Source organism: Diceros bicornis, chromosome 9, assembly GCF_020826845.1.
Source record: "Diceros bicornis minor isolate mBicDic1 chromosome 9, mDicBic1.mat.cur, whole genome shotgun sequence".
NCBI lineage: Eukaryota > Metazoa > Chordata > Mammalia > Perissodactyla > Rhinocerotidae > Diceros > Diceros bicornis.
In genome coordinates, this window is record NC_080748.1 from 7,551,115 (window position 1) to 7,578,997 (window position 27,883).

The window sequence follows — 27,883 nt, forward strand, 5'->3', positions numbered from 1 at the left end:
AGTTAAAAAAAAAAAAGCATAAAAGGGAATTTATTTGAGGGAAAACACAATGGTTATTTTGGAGGATGTGTGTAGGGTGCATCCAGTGTTAGTATGGTTCCCAGAGTCAGATCTGTACAAAAAGGTATAGTCAGAGATGTAAGACTTCCTCCTCATCCCTTCTACCTCAGTCCCATCCCCCACCTCTTTCCAACCCCCACTATGTAGGTAACCAGTCTCTTTAGTTTCAGGTTTAGCCTTCCTTTACTTCTTTTGCGTAAATGAGCAAACACCTGTATATTTTCTTTGGTCCCTTTCACACTTAGATGAAGGGTAGCATACAATAGGTACTCTTTTGCACTTTTATCACTTAACAGTGTGCCCTGGAAGTTGCTCCATATCAATTCATAGATATCTTCCTTCCTCGTTTTTACAGCTGCCTACTACTGTATAGTAAATCATGTGGATGTACGGTGGTTATTCAACCATTCACCCATATATAGAGATATTTAAGTTGTTCTCAATCTTTTGCAATTATAAATATTGCCACAAAGAATAACATTTTTGTATGTATTTTGTTTTGTTGGAGTTGTATCTTCAAGATATATTCCTAGAGGTGGGATTGTTGGGTCAAAAGGTATGTATAAATGTAGTTTTGTTAAGTTTTGCCAAATTTCCCTCTAGAAGGTCGACGCAGTTTGGATTCCCACCAACACTGTAGGAAAATGCGCGTTTCCTCGTAGCCTCACCAACAAAATGTCGTCATATATTTTTAAATTATTTCCAGTCTCATAGGTGAAAAATGATATCTCAGTGTTGCTGTAACTTGTATTTCTCTAATTACAAGTAAGTTTGAACATTTTTTCATAAGTTTGAGGGCGATTTTTATATCTTTGTTGTGAATTGTCTGCTCATGACTTTTCCCCCATTTTTCTATCAGGTTTGTCATCTTTTTGTCTCTCGATTAAGAGTTCTTTATATATTAAGGATCTTAGCTCTCTGTCAGAGGTATATGCTGCAAATATTTTCTCCCAGTTTTTCAGTTGTTGTGTAACATTATCATGTGTTTTTAATCATGTAACACTTTTCTTTTTATGTAGTCAAATTTACCATCTTTCTTTCACTGCTTCTGGATTCTGAGTCATGGTTTCAGACTTTTCCTACACCAAGGTTAATGTGGAATTGACGCATGTTTTCTTCTAGTGCTTGTATGGTTTCATTTTTTTTCCCTCAGATCCCTAGTCCATGAGATGCCATTATTATGATATATTAGATTTCCATATATATTTGGATCTGATTATGGGCTTTCTACTCCACTAGTCTATTCATGCTTGAGCATCATAGTCTTTTAATTATAGAGACTTTATGGTATCTCTTACTGTCTGGTAGGGCTAGCCTCCCTTGTGTTTTCTTTTTCCAGGCTATTCTTGGATGTTTGTTTTTCCATGTGAACTTTAGTATCAACTTACTAATTCTATAAAATAGTTCGTTGGCATTATTATTGGGATTGCATTGAATTTATAAATTAACTCTGGGAGAAGCGACAACGTATAATGCTGAGTCATCCTACACAGGAACACAGGGTGTCTTTTCATTTGTTCAGGTGTCAAAATTTTCCTCGTATAAGTTTTGCACATTTCTTATTAAATGAATTGCTAAATTTTTAATCTTCTTTGTTGTTAGTGTAAATGGAATTTTCTCTACCATTACGTATTTTAATTTTTGTTTCTGTATATGAAAGATTATTGTATGTTAATTTTATATCTTGCTACTTCACTGAAGTATTTTATTGGTTGAATTAATTTTATCATTGAGTGTTTGGGGTTTGTCAGGTATACTATTTTATCATCTGCAAATACAGTTTCACTTCTTTACTCAATCTTATGCCTTTAATTGATTTACATTATTAGTTGCATTGACCAATACCTCTAATACAATGTTGCATAGGAGTGGTAACAATAGACATCCTTGCCTTGTTTCTGATCTTAGCTGAAATGCTTCTAGTGTTTCCCCATTACATAAGATATTAGCCCTAGGGTTAAGGTACATATATTTTATCATGTTAAGAAAGCATCCTTCAATGCCTATTTTTTGAATGTTTTTTATCATAAATGTGTGTTGAATTTTGTCAAAGACTTTTCCAGCATCTATGGATTTAATGATATAATTTATTTTATTAGATTTATTAAAATGATATGAATAAATGATATTAGTAATATAACACTAATAACTTCCTCATATAAAACCAATCTTGCATTCCTGGAATAAATCTCACTTAATTATGGTGTGTTATTTTCCTAATATGGTGTTGGATTCTGTTTGCTTCTTTTAGAATTTTTGCATTCATGAGTAATACTAGTCTACAGTTTTCTTTCTTTGTGCTATCTTTTTCTCATTTAGGTATTAGTGTTAAACTTGCTTCTTAAAGTACTTTCAATACTCTAGAATAATTGACAGAGCATTGAGACTATCTGGTTTTTGAAGTTTGTTAGAATTCTCTCGGAAAACCATCTGCACTTGGTGCTTTTTTGTAGGGTAGTTTTTAAATAAATTTATCCATTTCTTCTTTGGATACTGGTCTGTTTAAGCTTTCTAATTTAATGGGGTCAATTTTGGCAATCTCTATTTCCCTATAAAATTTTCTGTTTTATCTAGGCTTTCAAATTTATTTGCATATAACTCTACATAGCAGTCTCTTGGGATTTTAAAAAATTTCTTCCATTTCAGTGGTTATTTTCCACTTATAATTCCTTATTTTGTATATTTCTGCTACTCATTTTTTTGATCATCATAGCTAGTGGTTTATCTATTTTGTAAATTTTCTCAAAAAAACAGAATTTTGATTTATTATTTAGATCTCTTTTATACTAGTTTCTCCCAAGTTAATTTCTTATTTTATCTTTATTATTTCCCTCCCTGTGCTTTCTTTTGGCTACCTTTGTTGTTCTTTTTCTATTTTTTTTTTAATTAGGAACCTAATGTATTTATTTATAAAGGTTTTTAGTACAATAAATTTTCCTCTTACCACTTCTTTACATGCATGCCATACATTCTGAAATATAGTGTATTCAATGTCATTATTTTCTTTAATTCTCTAATTTCTGTTTATATTTCCCCCTTTCACCTAGAAGTTATTTAATAAGAGATTTTTAAATTTCTACATGGGTGGACCTTTCTGTCTTTTTGTTTTTGTTAGCAAATTCTAGTTTTATTGCATTGTGCTGAGGGAGTGTTTTTTGTGGTCTTTCAACTTTGTGAAAAGGACAGATGTTGTTTGTGACCTAACATATGATCAGTTTTTGTGAAAGTGCTGTGGGCACTTGAGAAGAATGTATATGTATCTGTTATCAGACTTTCAAGTTCAATCTTATTAAGTTTTTAGATCTTCCATGTCCTTACTAATTTTTAGTCCATTTCCTCTGTCTTGTACCGAAAGTGGTATATTAAGTCTACTATTATTAGTATGTTCTATCTGTGTCCTCATATCTTTAATTTTTATTTCATGAAGGTGGTTGCTGTGACATTTGGTGCATGGATATTCACAAGTGTTATATCTTTGTTGTGTATTGTGATATTAGCATTAAAAACGTCCTTTTTTGGGGCCAGCCCTGTGGCCTAGTGGTTACGTTCAGCACACTCTGCTTCAGCGGCCTGGGTTCGGACCTACATCACTTGTCAGCAGCCATGCTGTGGCGATGACCCACATAAAAATAGAGGAAGACTGGCACAGACGTTAGCTCAGGGCGAATCTTCCCCAGCAAAAAAAAAAAAAAAAAAAAAAAGACCTTTTTTGTCATTTTTAATCTTTTGACTTGAATTCCACTTTGCTGATAGCAGGATAGCTATCCCAGCTCTATTTCATCTCCATTTGCCTGCATTGCTTTTGTCCGTCCCTTGAGTGGCCTTCATCAAAGCCCCTCATGTGTTTTCTCTGTCTGTCTTTGCTCAGCACAAAGCCTGTGAGGGGGCAGGTTTGGAAGTAGGAGTGTGAGCAATCGTAACCCTGGGACTTGTTCATTTGTCTCCTTTGACTCAAAGGTTTTTTGTAGTTTCAGTATTCTCTGTGTTCAAATAATGCTGAGGGTGTTGTTTGTGTTGAATTTTGTAGTTGTAAAGCTATTCTGTATAATTTAGGGAGGAGATTTGAGTAATAGCCATAGCTACCACTATGTAAAGCTACCCAGAAGTCCATCATTTTTAATTTAATACAGATATCTTCATAGCATTATTTTAATGGCTTAGTAATATTCCAAGGAATATATATATATATATATATATATATAATAATTTGATTACATAATACTCAAATATTGGACTTAGATTATTCCATTAAGCAAATACCACAATTCATAATTCAGGCACCTCATATGTTTAGTAGATATCCAATAAATATTTGTTGAATGAATGAATAGAGGAATGAATAAAAGATTGTGTAGGATGGGATGGGCTAAACCCCAGTCCGAACATGGGGGAGAGATCTAAGAGATGAGATGGGGCAAGATGGCCTATCTAGGGTAGTCCAAAGTGGACAAGGGTTCGAATGCAAGTCTGAGCCACAGCCGTGAGGGATTTTGGGTCATGGAGAGGATCATGAATGGGAAACAAAGCCAAGATTTAGCAGCCAAAACAGAAGAGAGAACTTCAACAAAGCAAGCCAGGAATAAAAACACAGAGAGTTCATCCAAGGCAATTGCTATGAATAGCAGTTGAGCCCTTTCTCAGTCATTATAGGTCCATGAACTCATGGTGCATGGATGTAACAGACTGACCTAAGGAATAGAGTCAGGCTATACAGGTAAGGGTCATTAACACCAGGCATATAAAGCTGAACTAATAATGCAAGGTTACACAGAAAAAGTAGGAGAGTGACCTTAACCGTGGTTTTGTGCTTCAAGTCCAATATTTTTTCCTACAATACAATATTTGCAGCAGCAGAATATTTTTTAGAGGACTTTGTGACATTTGTTTTTAAATGATGTTATCTTAAATTAAAGCTATCTTAGTGGAGGAAGAGGGCTGTTAACAAGGCATATTGTGTGTCAAAAAGAATTTTTTCTTTTTTATTGCAGCAACATTGGTTTATAGCATTATAGAAATTTCAGGTGTACATCATTATACTTCAATTTCTCCGTGTATTACATCATGTTCACCACCCAAAGACTAATTACATTCCATCACCACACACATGTACCTAATCATCCCTTTTGCCCTCCTCCCTGCCCCCCTTCCCTCTGGTAATCACCAATCCAATCTCTGTCTCTATGTGTTTGTTTGTTGTTGTTATTATCTTCTACTTGAAGTGAGATCATACGGTATTTGTATTTGACCTTCTCCCTCTGATTTATTTCACTTTGCATAATACCCTCAATGCCCATCCATGTTGTCACAAATGGCTGGATTTCATCATTTATTACGGCTGAGTAGTATTCCATTGTGTATATATACCACATCTTCTTTATCCATCCATCCCTTGATGGGCACTTAGGTTGCTTCCAAGTCTTGGCTGTTGTGCATAATGCTGCAGTGAACAGAGGAGTGCATGTATCTTTACACACACCTGTTTTCATGTTCTTTGGAAAAGCACCCAGCAGTGGAATAGCTGGATCATATAGTAGTTCTATTCTTAATTTTTTGAGGAATCTCCATACTGTTTTCCATAGTGGCTGCACCTGTTTGCACTCCCACTAGCAACGTATGAGAGTTCCCTTCTCTCCATGTCCTCTCCAACAATTGTTGTTTCCTGTGTTGTTAATTATAGCCATTCTGATGGGGGTGAGGTGATATCTCATTGTAGTTTTGATTTGCATTTCCCTGATAGTTAATGATGTTGAACATCTTTTCATGTGCCTCTTGGCCAACTGTATATCTTCTTTGGAGAAATGTCTGTTTGGGTCTTTTGCCCATTTTTTAATTGGGTTGTTAGTTTTTTTGTTGTTGACATGTATGAGTTCTTTATATATTTTGGACATTAACCTCTTATCAAGATATATGGTTTGCAAATATGTTTTCCCAGTTGTTAGGTTGTCTTTTCATTTTGTTGATGGTTTCTTTTGCTGTGCAGAAGCCTTTTAGTTTGATGTAGTCCCATTTGTTTATTTTTTCTATTGTTTCCCTTACCTGGTAGGACATGGTACTTGAAAATATGCTGCTAAAACACATGTCGAAGAGCGTACTGCCTATGTTTTCTTCTAGAATTTTCATGGTTTCGAGTCTTACATTCAAGTCTTTAATCAATTTGGAGTTAATTTTTGTGTTTGGTGTAAGATAATGGCCTACTTTCATTTTTTTGCATGTGGCTGTCCAGTTTTCCCAGCACCATTTATTGAAGAGACTTTCCTTTCTCCATTGTATGTTCTCGGGTCCCTTGTCAAAAATTGGCTGTCCATAGATGTGTGGGTTTATTTCTGGGCTCTCAATTCTCTTCCATTGATCTGTGTGTCTGTTTTTGTGCCAGTACCATGCTGTTTTGATTACTATAGCTTTGTAGTATATTTTGAAATCAGGGAGTGTGATACCTCCAGCTTTGTTCTTTTTTCTCAGGATTGCTTTGGCTATTCAGGGTCTTTTGTTGTTCCAAATAAATTTTAGGATTCTTTGTTCTATTTCTGTGAAAAGTGTCATTGGAACTTTGATAGGGACTGCATTGAATCTATAGATTGCTTTAGAAAGTATAGACATTTTAACTAGGTTAATTCTTCCCGTCCAAGGGTGTCTTTCCATTTCTTTATGTCTTCTTCAATTTCTTTCAACAATGTTTTATAGTTTCCAGTGTACAGATCTTTCACCTCCTTGGTTAAGTTTATTCCTAGGTATTTTATTCTTTTTGTTGCAATTGAAAATGGGATTGTATTCTTAATTTCTCTTTCTACTACTTCATTGTTAGTGTATAGAAACGCCACTGATTTTTGTGTGTTGATTTTGTATCCTGCAACTTTACTGTATGCATTTATTATGTCTAAAAGTTTTTTGGTGGATTCTTTAGGGTTTTCTATATATAAAATCATGTCATTTGCAAATAGTGACAATTTCACTTCTTCTCCAATTTGGATCCCTTTTATTTCTTTCTCTTGCCTGATTGCTCTGGCTAGGACTTCTAATACTATGTTAAATAGGAGTGGTGAGAGTGGGCATCCTTGTCTGGTTCCTGTTCTTAAAGGGATAGCTTTCAGTTTTTCACCATTGAGAATGATATTAGCTGTGGGTTTGTCATATTTGGCCTTTCATATGTTGAAGTACTTTCCTTCTATACACATTTTATTCAGAGATTTTATCATAAATGGATGCTGTATCTTGTCAAATGCTTTCTCTGCATCTATTGAGATGATCATGTGATTTTTATTCTTCATTTCGTTAATGCGGTGTACCATGTTGACTGATTTGTGGCTGTCAAACCATCCCTGCATCCCTGGAATAAATCCCACTTGATCATGGTGTATGATCATTTTAATGTATTGTTCTATTCGATTTGCTAGTATTTTGTTAAGGACTTTTGCATCAATGTTCATCAGTGATATTGGCATGTAATTCTCTTTTTTGTGTTGTCCTTGTCTGGTTTTGGTATCAGGATAATGTTGGCTTCATAGAATGAGTTAGGAAGCTTCCCCTCCTCAATTTTTTGGAAGAGTGTGAGAAGGATAGGTATTAAGTCTTCTTAGAATGTTTGGTAAAATTCACCAGGGAAGCCGTCTGGTCCTGGACTTTTATTTTTTGGGAGATTTTTGATTACTGTTTTGATCACCTTACTGGTGATGGGTCTATTCAAATTCTCTATTTCTTCTTGATTCAGTTTTGGAAGGTTGTACGATTCTAAGAATTTATGTATTTTTTCTAGATTATCCAAGTTGTTGGCATATAGCTTTTCATGGTATTCTTTTATAATCTTTTTTATTTCTGAGGTGTCTGTTGTAATTTCTCCTCTTTCATTTCTGATTTTACTTATTTGAGCCTTCTCTCTGTTGATGAGTCTAGATAAGGTTTGTCAATTTTGTTTATCTTTTCAAAGAACCAGCTCCTGGTTTCATTGATTTTTTAATATTTTTGTTAGTCTCTATTTCATTTATTTCTGCTCTGATTTTTATTATTTCCCTCCTACTGATTTGGGGCTTTGTTTGTTCTTCTTTTCCAGTTCTTTTAGGTGCACTGTTAGAATGTTTATTTGAGATTTTTCTTGTTTGCTGAGATAGGCCTGTATTGCTATAAACTTCCCTCTTAAAACCACTTTTGCTGTATCCCATAAATTCTGGCATGTCATATTTTCATTTTCATTTGTCTTCAGATGTTTTTTGATTTCTCCTTTGATTTCTTCATTGACTCAATCATTGTTCAGTAGCATTTTGTTTAATCTCCACATATTTGTGGCTTTTCTGATTTTCTTCCTATAGTTGATTTCTAGTTTCATACCGTTGCAGTCAGAAATGATGCTTGGTATTATTTCAATCTTCTTAAATTTATAGAGACTAGTTTTGTGGCCTAATATGTGATCAATCCTAGAGAACATTCCATGTGCATTTGAAAAGAATGCGTATTCTTTGGTTTTTGGATGGAATGTTCTATATATATCTACGAAGTCCATCTGGTCTAGGGTGTCATTTAAGGCCAATATTTCCTTATTGATCCTCCATTTGGATGATCTATCCGTTGGTGTAAGTGGAGTGTTAAAGTCCCCTACTATTATTGTGTTACTGTCTATTTCTTCTTTTATGTCTGTTAATACTTGCTTTATACATTTAGATGCTCCTACATTGGGTGCATAAATATTTACAAGTGCTATATCCTCTGGTTGGATTGTTCCCTTGATCATTATGTAGTGCCCTTCTTTGTCTCTTGTTACAGTTTTTGTTTTAAAGTCTATTTTGTCTGATATAAGTATTGCTACCCCAGCTTTCTTTTCACTGCCATTTGCATGGAGTATCTTTTTCCATCCCTTCACTTTCAGTTTGTGAGTGTCTTTAGGTCTGAAGTGTGTCTCTTGTATGCAGCATATTTATGGGTCTTGTTTTTTCATCCCGTCAGCCACCCTATTCCTTTTGATTGGAGCATTTAGTCCATTGACATTTAAAGTAGCTACTGATAAGTATGTACTTATTGCCATTTTTTACTTTTTTTCTGGGTGTTTTAGTAGTTTTTCTCTGTTCCTTTCTTCTTCTCTTGCTCTCTTCCCTTGTAGTTTGATGGCTTTCTTTAGTATTATGTTTGGGTTCCTTTCTCTTAGTTTTTTGTGTATATGTTATAGGTTTCTGGTTTGTGATTACCATGAGGTTTATATATAATAACCTATGTATATAGCAATCTATATTAAGTTGATGGTCTCTTTAGTTTTATCTCTTTCTAAAAGCTCTACTCTTTTATTCCCCTCCTCCCACATTTTATCTTTTTGATATCTAACCTCTTTTTTGTGCATTTGTATCCATTACCCTCTTATCATGGAAACAGATAATTTTTTCCAATTTGTGATCTTCTCTTTCCCCCTTAAATAAGTCCCTTTAGCATTTCTTGTAGGACTGGTTTCTTGGTGACAAACTCCTTTAATTTTTACTTGTCTGGGAAATTCTTTCTCTCTCCTTCCATTCTGAATTATAACTTTGCCGGGTAGAGTATTCTTGGCTGTAGGTTTTTTCTTTTTAGCACTTTAAATATATGGTGCCACTCTCTTTTAGTCTGTAAGGTTTCTGCTGAGAAGTCAGCTGATAACCTATGGAGTTTCCTTTGTATGTGACTGGTTGCCTTTCTCTTGCAGCTTTTAGGATTCTCTCTTTATCTTTGATTCTGGACATTTTAATTATGCTGTGTCTTGGTGTGGGCCTCTTTGGGTTTATATTTTTTGGTGCTCTCTGTGCTTTCTGTACCTAGATGTCTGTTTCTTTCCTTAGGTTAGGGAAGTTTTTGGCTATTATTTCTGTTTCATCTAGTTCCTTTCCTGGGGTTTTGTCCTGTTCCCTTACTTGGAACATATTCCTTTGCCTCCTCATTTTGTTTCTTTCTCTGTGCTTGTGTCTATGTATTAGGTAGGTCAGCTATGTCTCCTGAACTTGGAGAGGTGGCCTTATGTAAGAGATGCCTTAAGAGGCCCAGCACTGTGCTTCCCTCTCATCACCAGTTCCAAATGTTCCAGGAATGACCCTCATGTGGGCTACATGTGTCCTTCTGTTGTGGCAGGGTTGCTCTTGCTATAGGCGCCCAGGGAGACTGAGCTGTCCCCTTGGCCGGCTGGTTGTAATGCTCAGCTGTGTGCAGTTGTTGTGGGCCCTTCAGTCTCTTTATCGGGCATGGGGAGCCCCAGCACAGTTGGCTGCAAGGTCTAAGAGCACATTCCTGTTGCAGTTTTTCTGTTAAGTGAGTAGGCCCCCAGCATGGCTGGTTGTCAGGCTCAGGGGCTTACAATTGCTGTAGATCTCTGGCCTATAAGACTCTTTTCAGCTCTCTGAGGATTGCAGCTGGGCGGGGCTGGCCCCAGGCCCAGGAGCACCCAATTATTTCAGGCTTTGGAAGGTGGGGCCAATCCCCTGTGTGGCTGTTTGAGAAGCACAACTCTTCTGCAGCTGACAAGCGCCATACCCCATAGGGACACACACACTGTCAACACAGTCCTGCCCTGTGTGCATGCCCTGACCCCCTGAAGTGGATCCAGTCACCCCATGGCAGAGGCTCCACACACTCCCCCAATACCCCACACACTCCACCTACTCCTCGCGCACACCCTGCAACACAGAGGTGGAGCGGCTTGCCTGGCTGCAGAGAATCCAGGCACCTAGCCTATGCAGGCCCACAAGTTGCCTGAGGGCTTGTTGAGTGGGGCTGGTTTCTAGGGTAGGCTGCTTGCTTTGGCTGAGCTGGATTAAATAGGTGCTCTAGTGGGTGGGGCAGACCCTGGGCTAGCAGGCCAGGGGGAAAACTCCAATGGCATCTGCCAGCGTCTGTGTAGGCACACCCATACCAGGCCACAACAATGGCTGCCACCGATGTCCCAGTCCCTGGAGAGCTGTCACCTCTTACCGAGATGCACCCAGAGCCTATAAGGTGAGTCTCTTTTCACCAAAGCACTGTGCACCTTTCTTTCTGGTGATTTTAGGTTGCTTTCTGAAACAGGTGAATTTGTGCATGGGCGCTTTAAGAGCCAGCTTTAATTTCCTTATGTCCCAGCTTTGCTGGGGGTATTCCCCGTTGTTGTTAGTAGCCAGCAAAGCTGGGTATTATGACACTCATCTTGGTTTTGCTGGGTCCAAAAAATGTTTATAGCGGCAACACTCCCCAGCTCAGGTCCCCGACTCCTCCAGGGAAGGCTGCGTACCTTGGGATTGCTTCTGGCCAGCTGTGAAGCACTGTGGCTTGTGAGGGTGGCTTTTTTTTCTCTTCAGAAGGGAATTTCTGCCTCTTCTACCTCAGGCAGGACTGTCGTTTGTTGCAGGGGTTCCACTTATCCAGTTTTCAGTTCTCTCTCAGGGGTAATTGTTCCAAGAGTAGTTGTAAGTCTGTTGTGCCTGTGGGAGGTGGTGAGTTCAGAGTCCACCTATGCTGCCATCTTGACTTCTCTCCTCTGTTGGAAATAATTTGATTGTATTTTCACTAGAAAAACCCTTAAGCCAATTTCACATACATAATTCATCAGATCATAAGACTTTCCTTTATTTCCTTTATTTTTTATTTATTTCCTTCTTTGTTTGTACCAAAGCTTTTCATTAAAAATTTTATTTTACCAGATAGTCCTTTTTTTTATCACCAAGATAGAATTTGAATTTTATTTCTTAAGGAACTCTGCTGCAAAAGAATATTACTTGCTCAGCTCTAATCCGTGTCCAGCTAGGTTATAAAAACTAGTAGAATACTGATAAAAGTTAAAAGATTAATTATAAACTGTTATTTTAAGAGATGTTTATTCCTGTGATTATGGGCTTATTAACCCTTGAAGAACAGTTTCTTCTGAAGTGGAAAACATATTTAAATTTAAAATTCAATATCTGTATCTTTTTAATAAAATGGAGATGGAATTTCATTCACCTCTGTGCCTTTGCTCAAGTAGTTCCCTCTACCTGGACAGCCTCATCCAGGCTGAAGGCTGAAGTCCCTTCATCAGGGAAACACAGACTCTTTCTTTGAGCTCAGCTCAGACATCATCTTCCCCAGAGTGCCGTTCCTGACCCCCAAGGATGGACTGTGAATTCCTTGTCAGAGTTCTCATTGAGCACTGTCCAAGCTTCTATCAGGGCACTAATCAAATTGTCCTAGAACTAGATTTATGTGCTTTTTTCTTCAATGGACTATGAACTCCTATAAGTTGTGACCTACACCTCACTCCTTTATATGTCCTCAATTCTTAGGACAGAACCTTGAACATAAAAAGCAGACAATAAATTTGTGTTGAATGGAACAGATGGTTCCCTGCATTTCTTTGATTTAAGCAAGAGTTTATATAGCTTTGATACTCATAAAAATTATGCAACTAAACTCATTTGTTGAATATTTCATCAATGTATATGAAACAATAGTTACAGAAAAAAATACGTCATTTAGTTTAATCCCTTTCACTTAATAAAGCCTCCTAGAATTGTTATATGAATCTCCAATGAGCAAAACATTGAACTCTTACTGGGCAAATTATTCTAGTTTTTTCCTCTCAATTTTAAACTTAGATGACTTCACTATCATCATTTAATGCAAATCAGTGTTTATATGATAAATATGTAAGATATATCGGTGATCCAGAAGAGGTAAATGGTGATGCTGAATCATTGGATGACTGAGTTAGATGAAAGCTCAGAAGAGCAAAAATACAGGCAACTATCAAAAAAATAAAGCCAGGCTTCCTTAAGAGAAAGAAGATAAAACTTAGAGGAAAAAATGAGCTCCACTTTGTAAGTGCTTCACACACACACGCATACACAGACACACATTTAAATGAAGAATCCTTGGAGGGTTTTGAGGTACAAATTAACGAAATAACAAAAGAATATGTTGGTGACCATATCCAAAACTGATTAATGTGTTAATTGAAAAGCTTGTATATATTTCCAGCAAGCATCCGTCAACTTGAGTGAGTACTGTTGAGGAACACAGGGACTCAAACACAAAAACTATAAGATATCCATTTTCTCAGTAAACTTACTTCTCTCGATAAGAGTGTAAAGCTGACATATAAAAGAATTAGGAAACACTTGTAGTTCCTTAAGCAACTGCTGAGAGGGAACGTCCAGAGAGAATAATCCGTTATGCTACCGGGGTTAGAAAGATCAGAAGCACAAAGAGAAAGTATGAAACATAAAATGACAAGAACCCTGTGTAGGAAGGAGAGAACTTGAACAGGATCCCATACGCTCCGTGAGGGTGCAGTATCCCCAGAGCCTGGCATACAGCAGCGCCCATTGCTGAATATAGTAATGATTTGGAAGGCAATGGGCCTAAAACTCACGTGAAGGGATTAAGCCTTAAGAGGAAAGTGATGCCTCTGTCACTGAAAGAAAAAAAAGGAGTGAAGAAGACAAAAATGCCCTAGGTGAAGGGGAAGGGCAGAAACTTGAAGGCGTTCTTCCGCGGTGATGTCTGTTTTCTCCATGGAGTAAGAGGGGAATACCTCTTCTGAGGTTGAGGGCAGGAGAGAAAATTGAGTATGATTCATTTTCTAGGTTAACTTTGGCCATTAAAGCAAGCAATTCATTAGATGGTCTTTCACAAATTTCACATTTTAGAATACAAAATCCTTAGTTGGCTAATACTCAAAAGAATACAAATTTAAATAATCTGAGTAGAAAAATTATATTATTTTTGGCAAGTTTTAAAAATTCACTTTAAAAATTCACCTGAAAAAATTCGCTTTTAAATAATTTATTCATACATATGGTTGGTATAGATTAGCACGTTTGACATAAATTAATTTTAATAATTTAATAGATTTTGGGTTAGAATTTAAAAAGTTTAATCATAGAATCAAAAAAACTATTGGTAACAAATCCAAAATGTTTAGCAATTTGGTATTGCTGGGTGATATGGCATGTGTAAAAATAGAGACTTTGACACTGCATCTAGTAAACACTTTTTAATAAACTGTTTTAATTAATCCTTCAGGTCCCAAAATGGTAGAGGTCCAGAGTCAACAGTTTCAGATCAACACCAGGGATGGCAAGCCGCTGTTTACTGTTGATGAAAAGGAAGTTGTGGTTGGTACAGATAAACTTCGAGTTACTGGTATGTAGCTCTTTTTTCTTAATTGAGATATAATTGACATATAACATTATATTAATTTCAGGTATACAACATAATGATTCAGTATTTGTATATATTGTGAAATGATCACACAATAAATCCTGTTAACATCCATCACCACACCTACTTACAAATTTTTTCTTGTGATGAGAACTTTTAAGATTTATTCTTACCAACTTTCAAATATACAATACGGTATTATTAACTAAAGTTACCATGCTTTACATTACATCCCCAGGACTTATTTATTTCATAAGGAATTTTGTACCTTTTGACCACTTTCACTCATTTTTCCCACCCCTACATCTTGCAACCACCAATCTGTTCTCTGTATCTATGAGTTTGTTTTTTGGTTTTTCGTTTTTTTAGATTCCACATATAAATGAGATCATACTGCATTTGGCTTTCTCAGTCTGACTTATTTCACTTAGCACAATGCCCCTGAGGTCCATCCATGTTGTATTAATGGAAAGATTTCCTTCTTTTTTTATGACTGAATAATGTCGCATTTTATTTATATATACCACATTTTCTTGATCCAGTCATCTGCAGTAACTCTTGAGGAAAGCAATATCCCATGGAGTGCACTTCTGCAAAAGCAAATTATACTTTTGGCAACTTTTCTCTGGAATCTTTCAGACAGAAGAAAAAGTAGTTTGAATTTGTTGACTTTTCTCCCTGACGTTTCTTTTGGAATTCTTTGATACTTTCCTAGAAGAATGAAATTCTCCTCACAAATTTTTGCCCACTCCTTTCTTCCACCAGATTGTTACCTTTTATGTCTTTCCAGTTGGTGTAACCCAAAGGCTTAGCATAAATTCCTCTGTCATCTGTGTCATATTCAAGTATCTGTTTCCACATGACTTTTGCAAAAGAACCTTCTTCCAAGTTACTTTTATTCCCATGATATCAGGTACCTGGATTCCCTATACTTTTACAAAAAACTTCTCTCTCTTTGAAATAAAGATTGGATGAGGTTCTAAGAGGACTCATTTTTAGGACTGAAAAGAAGAAATTTTATTAAAAAATTGTTCAGAACATGTTCTAAATTTACTTACCAACCTTCTATAAAGACTAGAAGACATAAAAAGGCAGGCGCTGGTTAAATTCATCCCAGTACTTTTATGTACTGTTCTGAAAACCAATAGCAACTTTGTTCTCTCACACATTATTACCAATACTCATAAATGAAAAAGAAATAATGTTCTCTGACCTAAGAAATAGACTCGACCCTAATACAAACTTTTATGTAATATATAATCCCTAACAAAACAAACTATAAAAATCATAACCTATGTTGCAGCCTACCCTAAGGCAGTAGGGTCCTTGGTTTTCTTACTAAAACAAAGGACACTAGGAAATCTAATTCAAGGAATTTGATTATTGCCTAATAAAGAAATGGCAGGGTTGTCCAAGTGCCTTGGTCATCAGCAATCCACTGTCGTGTGGTACAGAGAATATGGGCTTTGTAGACCTAGATTCTATTCCTACCTCAACAATTACTAGCTGCAAGACCTCAGGGAAGTTACTTAATCTCTGTTGGCTGTTTCCTCACTTTTAAAAGTGGACTGATAATGTCTACTCTACTGGTGTTTCTGGATTAAGTGGATTAATGTATGCAAAGGACAGCAAAGGTCTTGGTAGAGTATTATCACACTGCAGGGCAATAAAATCTGTAGGGAAAATAATCTAAGAAACAGGTTGGATTGCTTCAAACCCAAGCTGTCCTACACAGGGTATCAGTGAAGTGAACCTTTTCCTAGCCCAGGGCTCCTTCTAGGCCATGAGATCAATTAGAAGAACAGGTGAGAAAAATTGATAAGAAACGCGGTTATTTACTACCTGCATGCATGTTATCAGAATTACCTGGAGGGCTTGTTAAAGTATATATTGCTGGGCTTCATGCTCCGAGTTTCTGATTCAGTAGGTTGCAATGGGGCGTGAGATGTCTTAGCTGATGCTACAGTGCCAGGGACTCCATGTTGGGAACCACTGCCCTGCACTAACTTGCCCAGAGTCAGTAGGAGAAGCAACATGATGGTAACACATGACACTCTTTCTGGCACATGCCTTCAAGTTATCCTTATTAAGATGTCATTTTCTTCTCTTTCATCTTTTTTTTTTTTTTGCCTCAGGCACAAATTTCTTCCAAACTTTTCTCTCAGGTTAAACTAACGATAGAAAATCTACCCATCTGTAATTACTGTATACTTTCCTTGTCATTATGCCATTACAATAACATGGAGTTCTTGTTTTCAGGGCAACCGTGAGTGTTGAGTGTATGAACAGTGCAAGTCTGACCCAGGCCTAACTCTTCTCAGTTTTCCAGTATGTTCTTGGCTTCCCTAAATTCTGTGATTAAAGAAATGCCCGAAATGCCACAATTCTGACATCTCTCCTTGTTTTTTCTCTCTAGCCAAGGTCTGACTCTCTCTCGCTCTATTGTCTAGCTCAGGCTTTCTCAACCTTAACACTATTGGCATTTGGGGCTGGATAATATTTTTGGTGTGAGTGGGGGGCTGTCCTGTATACTGCAGGAGATTTAGCAGCATCCCTGACCTTTATCCATAGATCCAGTAGCATTCTTCCCCCTTTCCCCATGAGTTGTGACAACCAAAATGTCTCCAGACATTGCCCAAAGTCTTCAGGAGGGTGCAAAATCACCTCTAGTTGAGAACCGCTGGTCTACCTTGAACCTATACTGTGTCTCTGCAATTTATTGACATTTATTTAATGTTTAGTATGTGTTAGTAATTAAGCTAAACACCTATAGTACAAGATAATTAGGATGTGTTCCCTTTACATGATGTTTAATTTTAGCTGAGATATAAACATAAATTAATTTGTTGGACACAGTCTGCTAAGGACTGTAATACAAGTTTGAACCAGGGCTACAGGAGCAGCCTTGAGAAAGGAATCAGTTGTGCCAGAGTGTGATGGAAAGAGATACAGAGTGGGTCAGAGAAGATTTCTTAAGGAAAGAGATATTTGAGCTGGTCCTAGAAAGATGAGTAGGAGTTTATCAGGAAGAAAAAGTAAGGATTATCATTCTAAACAGAGTACAGAGCATGAATGGATATTAATAGACAATTGCTAAAAATAGTAGTGGATAACTCTTTGAGAACCAGACTGAGTTCCAATCCTAGCTGCTCCATTGAGTAAATGTGTGACCTTGAGCGAAACTTTCATCTCTCAGGGCTCCACATGACAGCTCCGAGCATCTTTACCCACTGGTCTCTCATTGACTAAGGATATTGTACAGAATCCAACAAAGCGAATACAAATTGATTGTGAAATTAAATTGCAAGTCTTGCAAAAGAGGCAGGGTTTCCAGAAGTCAAACGTGATGTAGAAATATTAGAATCACTGACAAATACCAGTAACAAAAGAGGACCTGGAAAGTCAGACTTACCAGCAGCTGAAGAAGTTAAAATGAACAAAGATGATGACCTGATAGGTACTTCAAAGATCGGTAATTTTAACATCACAAGATTACAATATCCATCCTTGGGAAGACTGACAATGCCGTCAATTTGACTGTTATTAGGGTTTTACTGCAAATGTTAAACGTTACATGAACAATGTCATATTGTGCCACCGTGGTAAGCAGAATTCTCAGAGTGATCCCCAATGATCTTTGCCATTGCAAAATTCCCTCACCTCTGAGTGTGGATGGAATCTGTGCATATGATGAGATATCATTCCCATGACTGTGTTATTTATGTGGCAAAAGAGAGATTACCTGAGTGGACCTATCTAATCACAGGAGCTCTATAAGCAGAGAGTGTTCTCTGGCTGGTAGTAGAAGTGGAAGTCAGAGAGAGAGGAAGTGCAGGATGGATTTGTGCTCTGTTGCTATGCGCAGATGGAAGGGCCATGTGCCGAGGAATGTGGTGGCTTCTTGCAGCTTAGAGAGGCCCTCGTCTGACAACGGGAACACAGGGCCCCAGCCCCCAGACCACGAGGAACTGTACTCGGCCAACAACCTGACTGAGCTTGGAAGCTGGTTCTCACCCAGAGCCTCCAGAAAAGAGCACTCCCTGGCTGACGCCTGGATTTTGGCCTTGTGAGACCCTTGAGCATGAAACCTGACCAAGCCCACTGGGTAGGACTTCTGACCTACAGCACTGTGAGCTGGCAAATGGGTATTGTTTTAAGCAGTTCAGTTTGCCATAATTTGTAACACAGAAAAAGAAACTAATGCAGCCATCATACAATTCCAACTGTGTGGGGAAAATTGCACCAAAAAACAAAACTTGATTTATTCTTTATTTCATATGTTTTCATAGTTGTTGCAATGATGACTAAGGTTTTTTAAATATAAAATACTATAAGAATATTTTTATGAACTTTAATTTTTCAAAATAAGTACCCATTAAAGCTTTTCTCTACTACTTACTATAAAAGTTTGGTCCCTGTTTTAAATGGATTGACTCTAAGTACCCTTGGAGTATCTTGGATCAGCAAAAGGTGACAGCCCAAGAAAGAGGAGTGATAAGAGGAGAGAGAGAGCCGGCTTCACTCTGGGGGCTGCGAAAGAGACTCAAATGCCTTGCTTCACTTTTCTCTCCTCTGGCCACTTGCACAACTGCCCTGAGCAGGGGAGGGAAGCCGGGCGGGGGTTGGGGGGGTGGGGGGGTGAAGTGGCTCTTTCTTTAAGGTGGTGCACTCCAATTCCTGACTTGCACTGAATCCTAATGTTGACTTGGATAAAGAAATGTTTTCTTGCTTTGCCTTTGTCTTAAGTACTCAAAAAATAAGATGAAACCTCTCTTTAATTCTTAAGCAGCTTCCATATAGACTCTAGTCAACTAGGAAACTGAAGAATTGTTTTTAAATCAAATTTATGGAGGAGATTAAATAGTTTCACCAACTCAGTTTGAAATTGACCCAGGCCTTTAAGCAGTCTCATTTTTTCCACCCTAAAAATAGAATTGGTCACCAAGTCACCTCTTTTACTAGTCCCAGTTAACAGGAACATATAATTGGAATAGCATCAAAATGTCACGTTCAAAAAAAAATATTCTCACTATTGCCAGAACTAACTTCTGGCAGATGATAAATTGTTAGTTTGGCTGCCCCAAATGTGTTTTAATTCCTTGGGAATGATTTGCTAGGCTGGGTCCGTTCCCCAACATCAGTAAGAAAAGCAGGATCTGGTAATAGTGTCCAGTTGCTCATCACTACTGAGGAAGACAAGATCTAGCCAGAAACCAGTTCAGCTTCTTTATACTTCTCTGTGCAGCTAAGCAGGATTGCATAAAGTCAAAAGTGATGGTGCAGAAATGACAGTGATGGCTTGGTCCATCAGTTAATCATGTTCCCACTGAAAGGAACAAAAGACCCAATTAAAACTGGCTTAACCTATAAGGACGTAAGTTATCTCACAGGAGACGTCTGGAGTTAGGGGAGCTCCAGGGTGATTAATTCAGTAATATTTCCTTCAGCTTTGCTTCTCTTCAAGTATGTTGACATTCCCCTTTTAGTTGCAGAAGGTTCTGATACCAGACCAGGTGAGACCAGGGTCCCGGGTGACACCCCACCCCACCCACACCCTTGGTGTGGGTTCTTGACCTCACAGTAAGAAGGAATTCAAGAGTGGGTCAGGAGAGATTATGCAAGTTTATTAAAAGGCAAAAGCCAGGCTGATTAGAGAGAAGCTGAGGAAGGAAGGGAGGCCAAGCTGACCGGGTGGAAACTGACCTACCAGCCCCCAGTGGGGGTCTGGGGTCCGGATTTATAGTGGTTGAAGTGGGCAGCTGGGGTCTGGTCAGTTTGAAGCCATGATCTTTAGGCAAGGGAGGGGATGCTTAGGCAAGGAGAGGGGGATGGTCACGGAGCATGGAGTTTCTGGAACTTGTGATGTTACCACACGAAGGGCACGATCTGCGCGCCACGAGACAAAAGCCAACCGTCAAGAGGCAAGATGGTGGCAGAGAAGCTTTATTACAGCTTGCTAGCAAGGGGGAAGGTGGCCAACTAATGTCTCAAAGAACCATCTTACAGAACAAAGGCTACAGGTCAGTTATATAGGGGGCTGGTCTCTGGGTGGGGGAGGCATCTGCTCTCAGGGTGGGGGCATCCATCTGATCTCCAGGTGGAGGCAGACATCTAGTCTCAGGGTAGGGGCATCCATCTGTTCTTAGTTCCTGATAGTCTTTTGTTTTACTGGATATGCATCAGAGACCAGAGCAACCCCTATACCCTGATCTTTCAGTTGTCATTGATGATGGCTATCAGCATAGACTTTCTGCCTGGGGGTCATCACATTCCTAAGGAACTCAAGAGAACAAAGTTATCAACTTATAGCAGCTGGGAGAGGCCATAAAATCCACAGAGCATGTCTGGGTTAGTTAATCACAGGTCATTCAAAGTTACAATATGGTTTCTTTTCTACAACATGGCTTGCCTCATGTCAACCTTGTCTTGAGCTGGTGTCAGTGAGTCGCAGGCCAATGGTTCAGATGCTGGGTGACAGCTGCATCCTGCTGCTGCTCAGGAGATAGTTTTTGGTTCTGCCTGTTCCCTGTCTCAGTTCCATCAGTTCCAAGCCTCACTTCCCTGTGCAGTGACTTCTCTAAACTTGTATAAGAGGACCTCAATGGCCTCTGGTGATCTGGCCTCTTTAAGTTACCCTTCCAGCCTAAATTCTCCTCGTATTAAATTACTTGCATTTCTCTTGTAAGTAGCATTTAGCTGGAATTTATTTTTTTTTAATTTATATTTTTATTTATTTTTTTTTTTGATGAAGAAGATTAGCCCTGAGCTAACATCTGTTGCCAGTCCTCCCTATCTGTGCCCATCTTCCTCTGCCACGGCCTGGCTTGATAAGCAGTGTGTAGGTCCACGCCTGGGATTTGAACCTGCAAACTCTGGGCTGCCGAAGCAAAGTGCATGAACTTAACCACTATGCCACTGGGCCAGCCCCTGGAATTTATTTTTTTAACTTAGTTTAATAGACTTTGATTTTTAGTGAGGAGTTTAAGACATTCACATTCATTTTGATAACTGCTCTATTTGGGCTTATCCATGTCACATTATTTCATAGTTTTTATTTTTCAATCTTATTGAATTTGAGTCTGAAATAAGCCTAGGGGATCAGAATTGGCCACCTCAAAATATGTCTCTTTACCTTGATTATTTTCAAGAACAAAAGACTCTGAAAGAAACTTTGACCTCCCCCCTACTAACTGCCTAAGAGAATTTAAGATAGAAGGCCTGTCCCCAGGACAGACCATCACCACAGATAACTCTGGGTATAGATAGACTGAGAGGGTCCTTGCTAAGCCCATTCTTATCAAAGTTCTGTTTACCAAACATGTACATTTGTAAGGGAAATCTCCATTTGTAAAGGTGTCTCTCTCTCTCTCTCTACTGGGAAGCAGGGGGATGACCTCATCTCTAGAAACTTATCAATGCAGAAGGTGAGGCCTTAAATCTGTGTAATAACCTTACTCTTGTTTACTGTGCTTTTCTGGTAATCTCCCATAGCTGACTCCCCCTACCTGCAACATCCTCCTTTGTCTTTCTATTTAAGAGGAGAACCTCCACCATTTTGTGGAGTTACCCAGTTTTTCCGGGTTTCTCCCATGTATACATGTTATAAAGCTTTGTTTGATTTTCTCCTGTTATTCAATCTTTTGTCAATTTAATTTGTAGCACAGCCAGAAAGGATCCAGAGTGGGTGGAAGATAGTCTTCCTCCCCTTCATAAGCCTGGTGTGAGGGGAGATACAAAGGGACCAGATCATGCGGGGACTTGGTGAAGATGAAAATTTAGGATTTGTTTTAACTGCAAAGGAGAGGCAGTCAATTGTTTTGAAAAGGGTACTCCTTGATTCATTATACACTTTAAGATCAATATAACCATTACAAGGGAGAATAGATTGTTTGAAGGAAAGAATGGAAGCAGTAAAACTGTCACTAACTAATTGCCCTGAGGAACTCAAGGGTGGGTCCAGAAGTATTTAACTGTTTAAGAGATGCAATCTCCAGCCACCCTGAACCACACCAAGCCCCACTACAAGAGCAACACCTATGACCTTTGGTTCATTTTTAATGTTAAGATCTCCTCTCTGGGAAGAGCTTAGGCTTTATTACCGTAACCTGCAGTGTATGTGGAAGCATGTTTTCCAACTGAGCCTGTGCAGTGGATACCCACCTCCCTTTTGAATATTCAGTCCCCATCCGAAATAAAAGGCTTCTGCTTCTCTTTGCTGGGGGACAGCCATGACTTTGGAAATGATTCTGTGTGGCCTCCTATTTGCTGCAAATAAGTTCTACTTTGTGTGACAACTACTTCTTGTCAAGAGTCTGCTTTTAACTCTGCCAGGAGGCGAACCCACTTGGTTCAGTAACAACACCATTTAGGAGGATGTTAATTGTAGTACAAGCAATAGATGATAGTGACCTGGACTAAGTGGTGACAATGGTCATAGAAGCTAATGACTCCAAATTAAGAACTAGCATATAAAGACTTGCCAATGGATCAAATGGGTGGCAGGCATCCAGGGAGAGAATCAAAGATGAAAAGATTATATTTGTTTCTGGATGGTGGCATTGGTCTCTGGGTTACGGAGATGCCTAAAGAGGAGAAGAGTACATTTGCATGACAGAGAGAATCAACAATGTTTTAGACACATAAATTGAAGATATCTGTGAAACAGCCGAGTGGGTATGTCAAGTCAGTTATTGGATATGTGAGCTTTCTATTGCTCAGAGCAGAAGACTCAACTAGAGATATAAATGGAGGGCATCATCAACCAACTGAGCACTGAGAGATGCCAACATTAGACCCAGCTAAAGGAAGAGTAGCCACCCAAGGAGAGTGAGAAGGGACAGACAAAGTGGCAGGAGGGATGTCACAAGAGCCATTTTCCTGGTGCCAAGAGAGACTGTGTTCTCAGAATTTGGGTCTAGAATAGGTGAGGACAGAAATTGCCCTTGGATCTATCATCATGGAGGTCATTACTATCTTAAACAAGAGCATTTTCATTGGAGAATTAAGGCAAAAGGCAATTTGAAGTGGCTGCAGAGTGAATAGAATGGGAGGCAGTAGAGACATTATGTGGAAGGTTGGCTGTGAAGGGGAGCAACAAAATTTTTTTGCAGCACTTGAAAAGCCCATTTCAGTCCATAAATGCTCAATGAATGTGAAATTAATCTTAATAAATTATGAGTGTCTGGGTGTATCTTATCAACTGTTTGAACAGAAGAATTAATATTGAACACTATATATTTCTGTAAGTGAAGTAACCTAGGAGTAGCAGCATGTTGGGAAGACGAGAGCAACTGGAAGCAATTTCCCTTCCGGTTGTTGGGCTCTAACCATGAACTCTTCAGCGCCTTCACCACCATCCCAGTCCACCTTGTACCACAATCTGACTACAGCTCTTCACAGGAGTATCATTCATCATAAGTTGTTCTAAGATTCAGAAGAGAAGAATGGTGCCATCCAAATACTACTGATGGTTTATAGTAGAAATGACCAGACCATTTACTATGTCTAATCTCAGTGCCATGTTCTAAATAACAAGGTAGCATTATAAGACTGGGCCTTTTTTCTTTTTTTTTTTTTTGGCTTCTGATTGTACTTTTCTGTATAAATAATATTTATACAAGGTCGTGTTATACAGGGTCATTTTAATATGTGATTTATATGATGATATTTTATAGTGGAACTTTTTTCCCCCTGCCTAAAATTTAGATTAAACAACCTTAAATAATATGTTCTATTTTCTACAAGGAATAGGTGTTACACCAATTATATTTTTTTTATATAATCTGGGTTGGGAATGTGTAAATATGAGTGCAAACATAAAGGAAATGTAATTACATTGAAAATCAACAATGATTTACTGAGAATTATTCTGTGAAACAATTTAGGAAACATCCATTTTATTACATGCAAATAGATTCTAAGAAGTATTTATTTTGAGGCTGAATAGTAATGATATACTCAAGGTCATATAATTTGGGCATTTACAATTTTAATGATAGAGAAACTGCTCCTCTTTTTTAAAGATGATACATAGTTTATAGACTATGTCTGCCTATGAGTACATTACCATTATCACATATCACTATAATATCAGCAACTCTGTTCATATTAGAAGGTAAGTAATTGGCATTCATTTAAAACCTAATTATGGAGTTATATTTCCTTGTAAAATAGTGCCATTGGCACTCTTAGAATAACTTCAGCTCTTAGAGGAAAAAGAATTGAAGCTGTGTTAAAATAAAAAGTTGCCTATCAACTGGAACACATTGCAGTTTCTAGCTTGTTTTATAGAGTGTATGTTTATAGAGAGCAAAATGTGTTGAAACTTTTTTTCTCAGTCATCATATCATTTTATTTATATAAGAATAAAGAGGTAAAATAATTACACAAAAGTTTCTAGCCCACATTCCTTTTGATTCTATCATCCTAACTATGGAAAGGAATCATTGTTTTCTAACGATTTATAAAGCTCTTCCTAGGTCCTCATAACAAAGCTCTACTCATGTTTCAAGCAACGCCATATAAACCACAGACAATAACTCTACTGATGTATAAAACTATACTTAGCATATCTACTTGTCTTATAATGACTTGAGATCCATTTTTTCTTTACTTTTTCTTTTATATTTTGCAAATCAGAAGAAGCAAGGGGGAAAGAAAAGGATAAAGGGAATACAAGTATCATACAAATTACTGTGTTAAATTGTTTCCCTCACCACACCAAACAGAAAATGTTGTCTGTACTTCAGGAAAACCAGACATTGTACTACAAAATTTGACTGGCACAATTGATTGTAGAAACCCTAAGGCTTAGTATAGTCTTATGTTGTGTCTCGGTCACCATTATCATTTAGGTTTGCTTGAGTGTTATTTTAAGGAGATGTGTCTTGTCATAGTATGTATGAGGATCTGTTTCTCATCTGAATATAATTTGCATGAAATATAATTTTCATGAAACGTTAACCTTCACTTATGTGTGTTCTTTTATTTCAGTTGATTATAGTTCTTATGTTGATCACACTACCAATTCAGGCTTGTAATTATGAAATTTCATTTTGTACTGATTTAAGTCTGTTTTACTTATGTGCCACAAACTATTGTTTCTTGAATGAGGGCTTTCAATGTGCACTTTTGTCGTGTCTTCATATTTAAACGAAATTGTTGAAGAAGCAGTGGTTATAATGGCAAAGCTACTATAGCGAGTATATTGTGGAGAGAATGTGAGGGTATTGTGAATTGTTACGCTGGTGAGGGCTGCCAATGAGACTTTTGCTCCAGCTCGTGATTTCTCAACTTAGTTCCCTGGAGACTTACACCCAGGCTTGCAATGCCAAGTATCAAAACTAGTACAACAGTAGATTAGAAAATAGACATTTAAACTGTTTCGGTATTCCCTAAGGGGGAAAGTCTGCACAATGTGAAACCGTGTCCTGAGCTCCTTTTGGAACCAAGAGGGAGGGAAACTATTTGCAAACTGCAGCTGCAGACCCTAAGCCAGGGCAGACCCTAGGAAAGGGTGGGGCCTAGGAAAGAGCCGGGGCCTAGGACAGGCGCGGGGGCCTGGGTAAATCGTGATGAGTGGGTATAGCCAATGTGGTACTACTTAAGTCTGTGTGTACGCCCATGCAATTAAAGAGGAGAAATATTTTAAATGTAATATGAAAAATAAATTCGTATTTCCATGTTGAATCCTTTACTTTTCCGGTGAACTGGATTATTCGTTCATTCTATACACTGGTCACATTTTCCCGCCCCTGGGCTACTGCTCTCCTTGAAAATCATTGTCCACAACCTCCATATAGTCACAAATGTCTATTTATTTTAAGATTCAGACCAATTGCATTTTAGTATAGAAAATCTTCCCTGCTGCCTTAAAGTGATTCTTCCCTGGTGATGACCCCCAAAATAATTCAGTCACACTTTGCTACTGGCACATTACTTTCCAGCGTATGGTGTTTGTTATTTATGTATGAGAAATCATATAGCATATAGATTAAAAGTGTTCAAATCACAGCCCTGCCACTTAGCTGTGTAATTCTAGGAAAGTTAATTAACCTTTCTGTTCCCTAGTGTCCTCCTCAGTAAAGTGGGAAAATAATCTTACCTTCCTTGGAGAGTTCTGAGTATTAGCAAGTTAGATATATCAAAGAGCACGTCACTTTCACCTTTGTGTCTCTGACACCGTGTGTAGCATATAATTAGGTTCTCAAACTAATGAAAGAACTGGGGACATACTAATTCCTAGAAATTAGAAAGTCAGTTTAAATATTTAAAATTCTTAATTTTTTCTATAAATTTCCTGATGTGCCTTGAGAAACAAATGATGTAAGATACAATTTTTACGTATAAAATCTAGAGAATGAGTAAGATTACTATTACCTAAAATATATGGACTTATACAATCTTCAACTGAAATTACTTTTTTCAGTTTGAAGGCTAATTTTGCTTTCTAATTTTAGAATAAGGCTGCATGTCTGTAATTGCTTTAAAATCACCTTCCGTTTATGGGAAACTCATGAGATCTTGGTGGCCTTTGAAGAGCAGGAGAGCACTTGTGTCTATTGTTTTCTTGCAACCCAAACATCTGCACAAATTCAGGAATAAAAATCAAAGTCGACTTGTGCTTTAATAGATAGTCTAAACTTTTAACTTGTCTGGTGTCCTCTAGTTCCCTTTTGTGCACTGACGCATCTTTGGTTTTGCTTAGGGCCTGAAGGGGCTCTTTTTGAACATTCAGTGGAGACGCCCCTTGTAAGCGCCGACCCATTTCAAGACCTGAGGTAAGAATTTGGTTCAAATATAAGCAAACTCTCTTGTAGAAGATCCTGGATATGTGCTGGAATAATATTTTAGCGGTTATTACCAGATTGTTTCTTATTCCACTAGCTGTCTTGATTCTCATGACTTTTCTTTTATAGCTAGTCATTGCTTACTAAGATCCAAGGGATGTAAAAGCCCTGCTGGTTCTCCCTCTTACTGCCTCCGAGCTCCGGGCTCTGTACTCTCCCTGCCCCCTGCTTCATTTCAAGCTCCACACTATTCCTACAGCCTACTCCTGCCTCCAGCTTGTTGCTCTCTAATCTGCCCTTCACACTGAAATCAGAGCGACTTTGCTAAATGCAACCATTTAAAATGTTTCATGGATGGCACGTCAGCCATAGGAAAGTGGAACGTGCCTCACGGGGTGCTCGCGGCCCTCCCCTCAGTGAGCTGGCCTCTGACTGGCTCTCCAGCCTCCCACCTGCCTTACCTTCCCTCCCAGACCTAAGTGGCGGCCATCCCCTCCCACTCCATACCTTTACACAGCTGTCCCATCTGACTGGAGTGTCCTCCTTCCCTCGGAGACCTCAGGAATGCCTGCTCATCCCTCAAGTTTGGGTTCCCATGCTGTGGGTTTACGATTCACGTATTTCACAAACCCATCGTTTTTCCCTGAAAAGTGTTAGCATAAGGTTCCTGAAAATTTTCTCAGTTTTTAGCAGAAAACGTTCATGTATTCGTATTATACTACCCATCTCTACTACTTCTGCAAACAACGCAAAACCCTTGCACCTTTTAGTGAAAGAGGTGCTGTGCAGTGCCCTGTGTGGGCTTGAAATTTGCAAAAGGCGTTCTTGAAAATGTCAATTTACATTACATTTTTAAAAATATATGCACCGTTAGTAGAGAAAGAGCATTATAAAACCATGCGCATGATAAATCCATATTTGCC

The 27,883-nt window shown here is 38.2% G+C and overlaps 1 protein-coding gene across 1 annotated transcript in view; it reads left to right on the top strand.

Annotated features, from left to right (window-relative positions):
- Window positions 1-27,883, top strand: part of SGCG (sarcoglycan gamma) — an 86,657-nt gene that overhangs the window by 36,387 nt on the left and 22,387 nt on the right. The window contains exons 5-6 of the mRNA XM_058547843.1: window positions 14,035-14,154; window positions 26,879-26,951. Of these exons, the coding sequence (XP_058403826.1) occupies window positions 14,035-14,154; window positions 26,879-26,951 (193 nt within the window). The remainder of the gene's footprint in view (window positions 1-14,034; window positions 14,155-26,878; window positions 26,952-27,883) is intronic.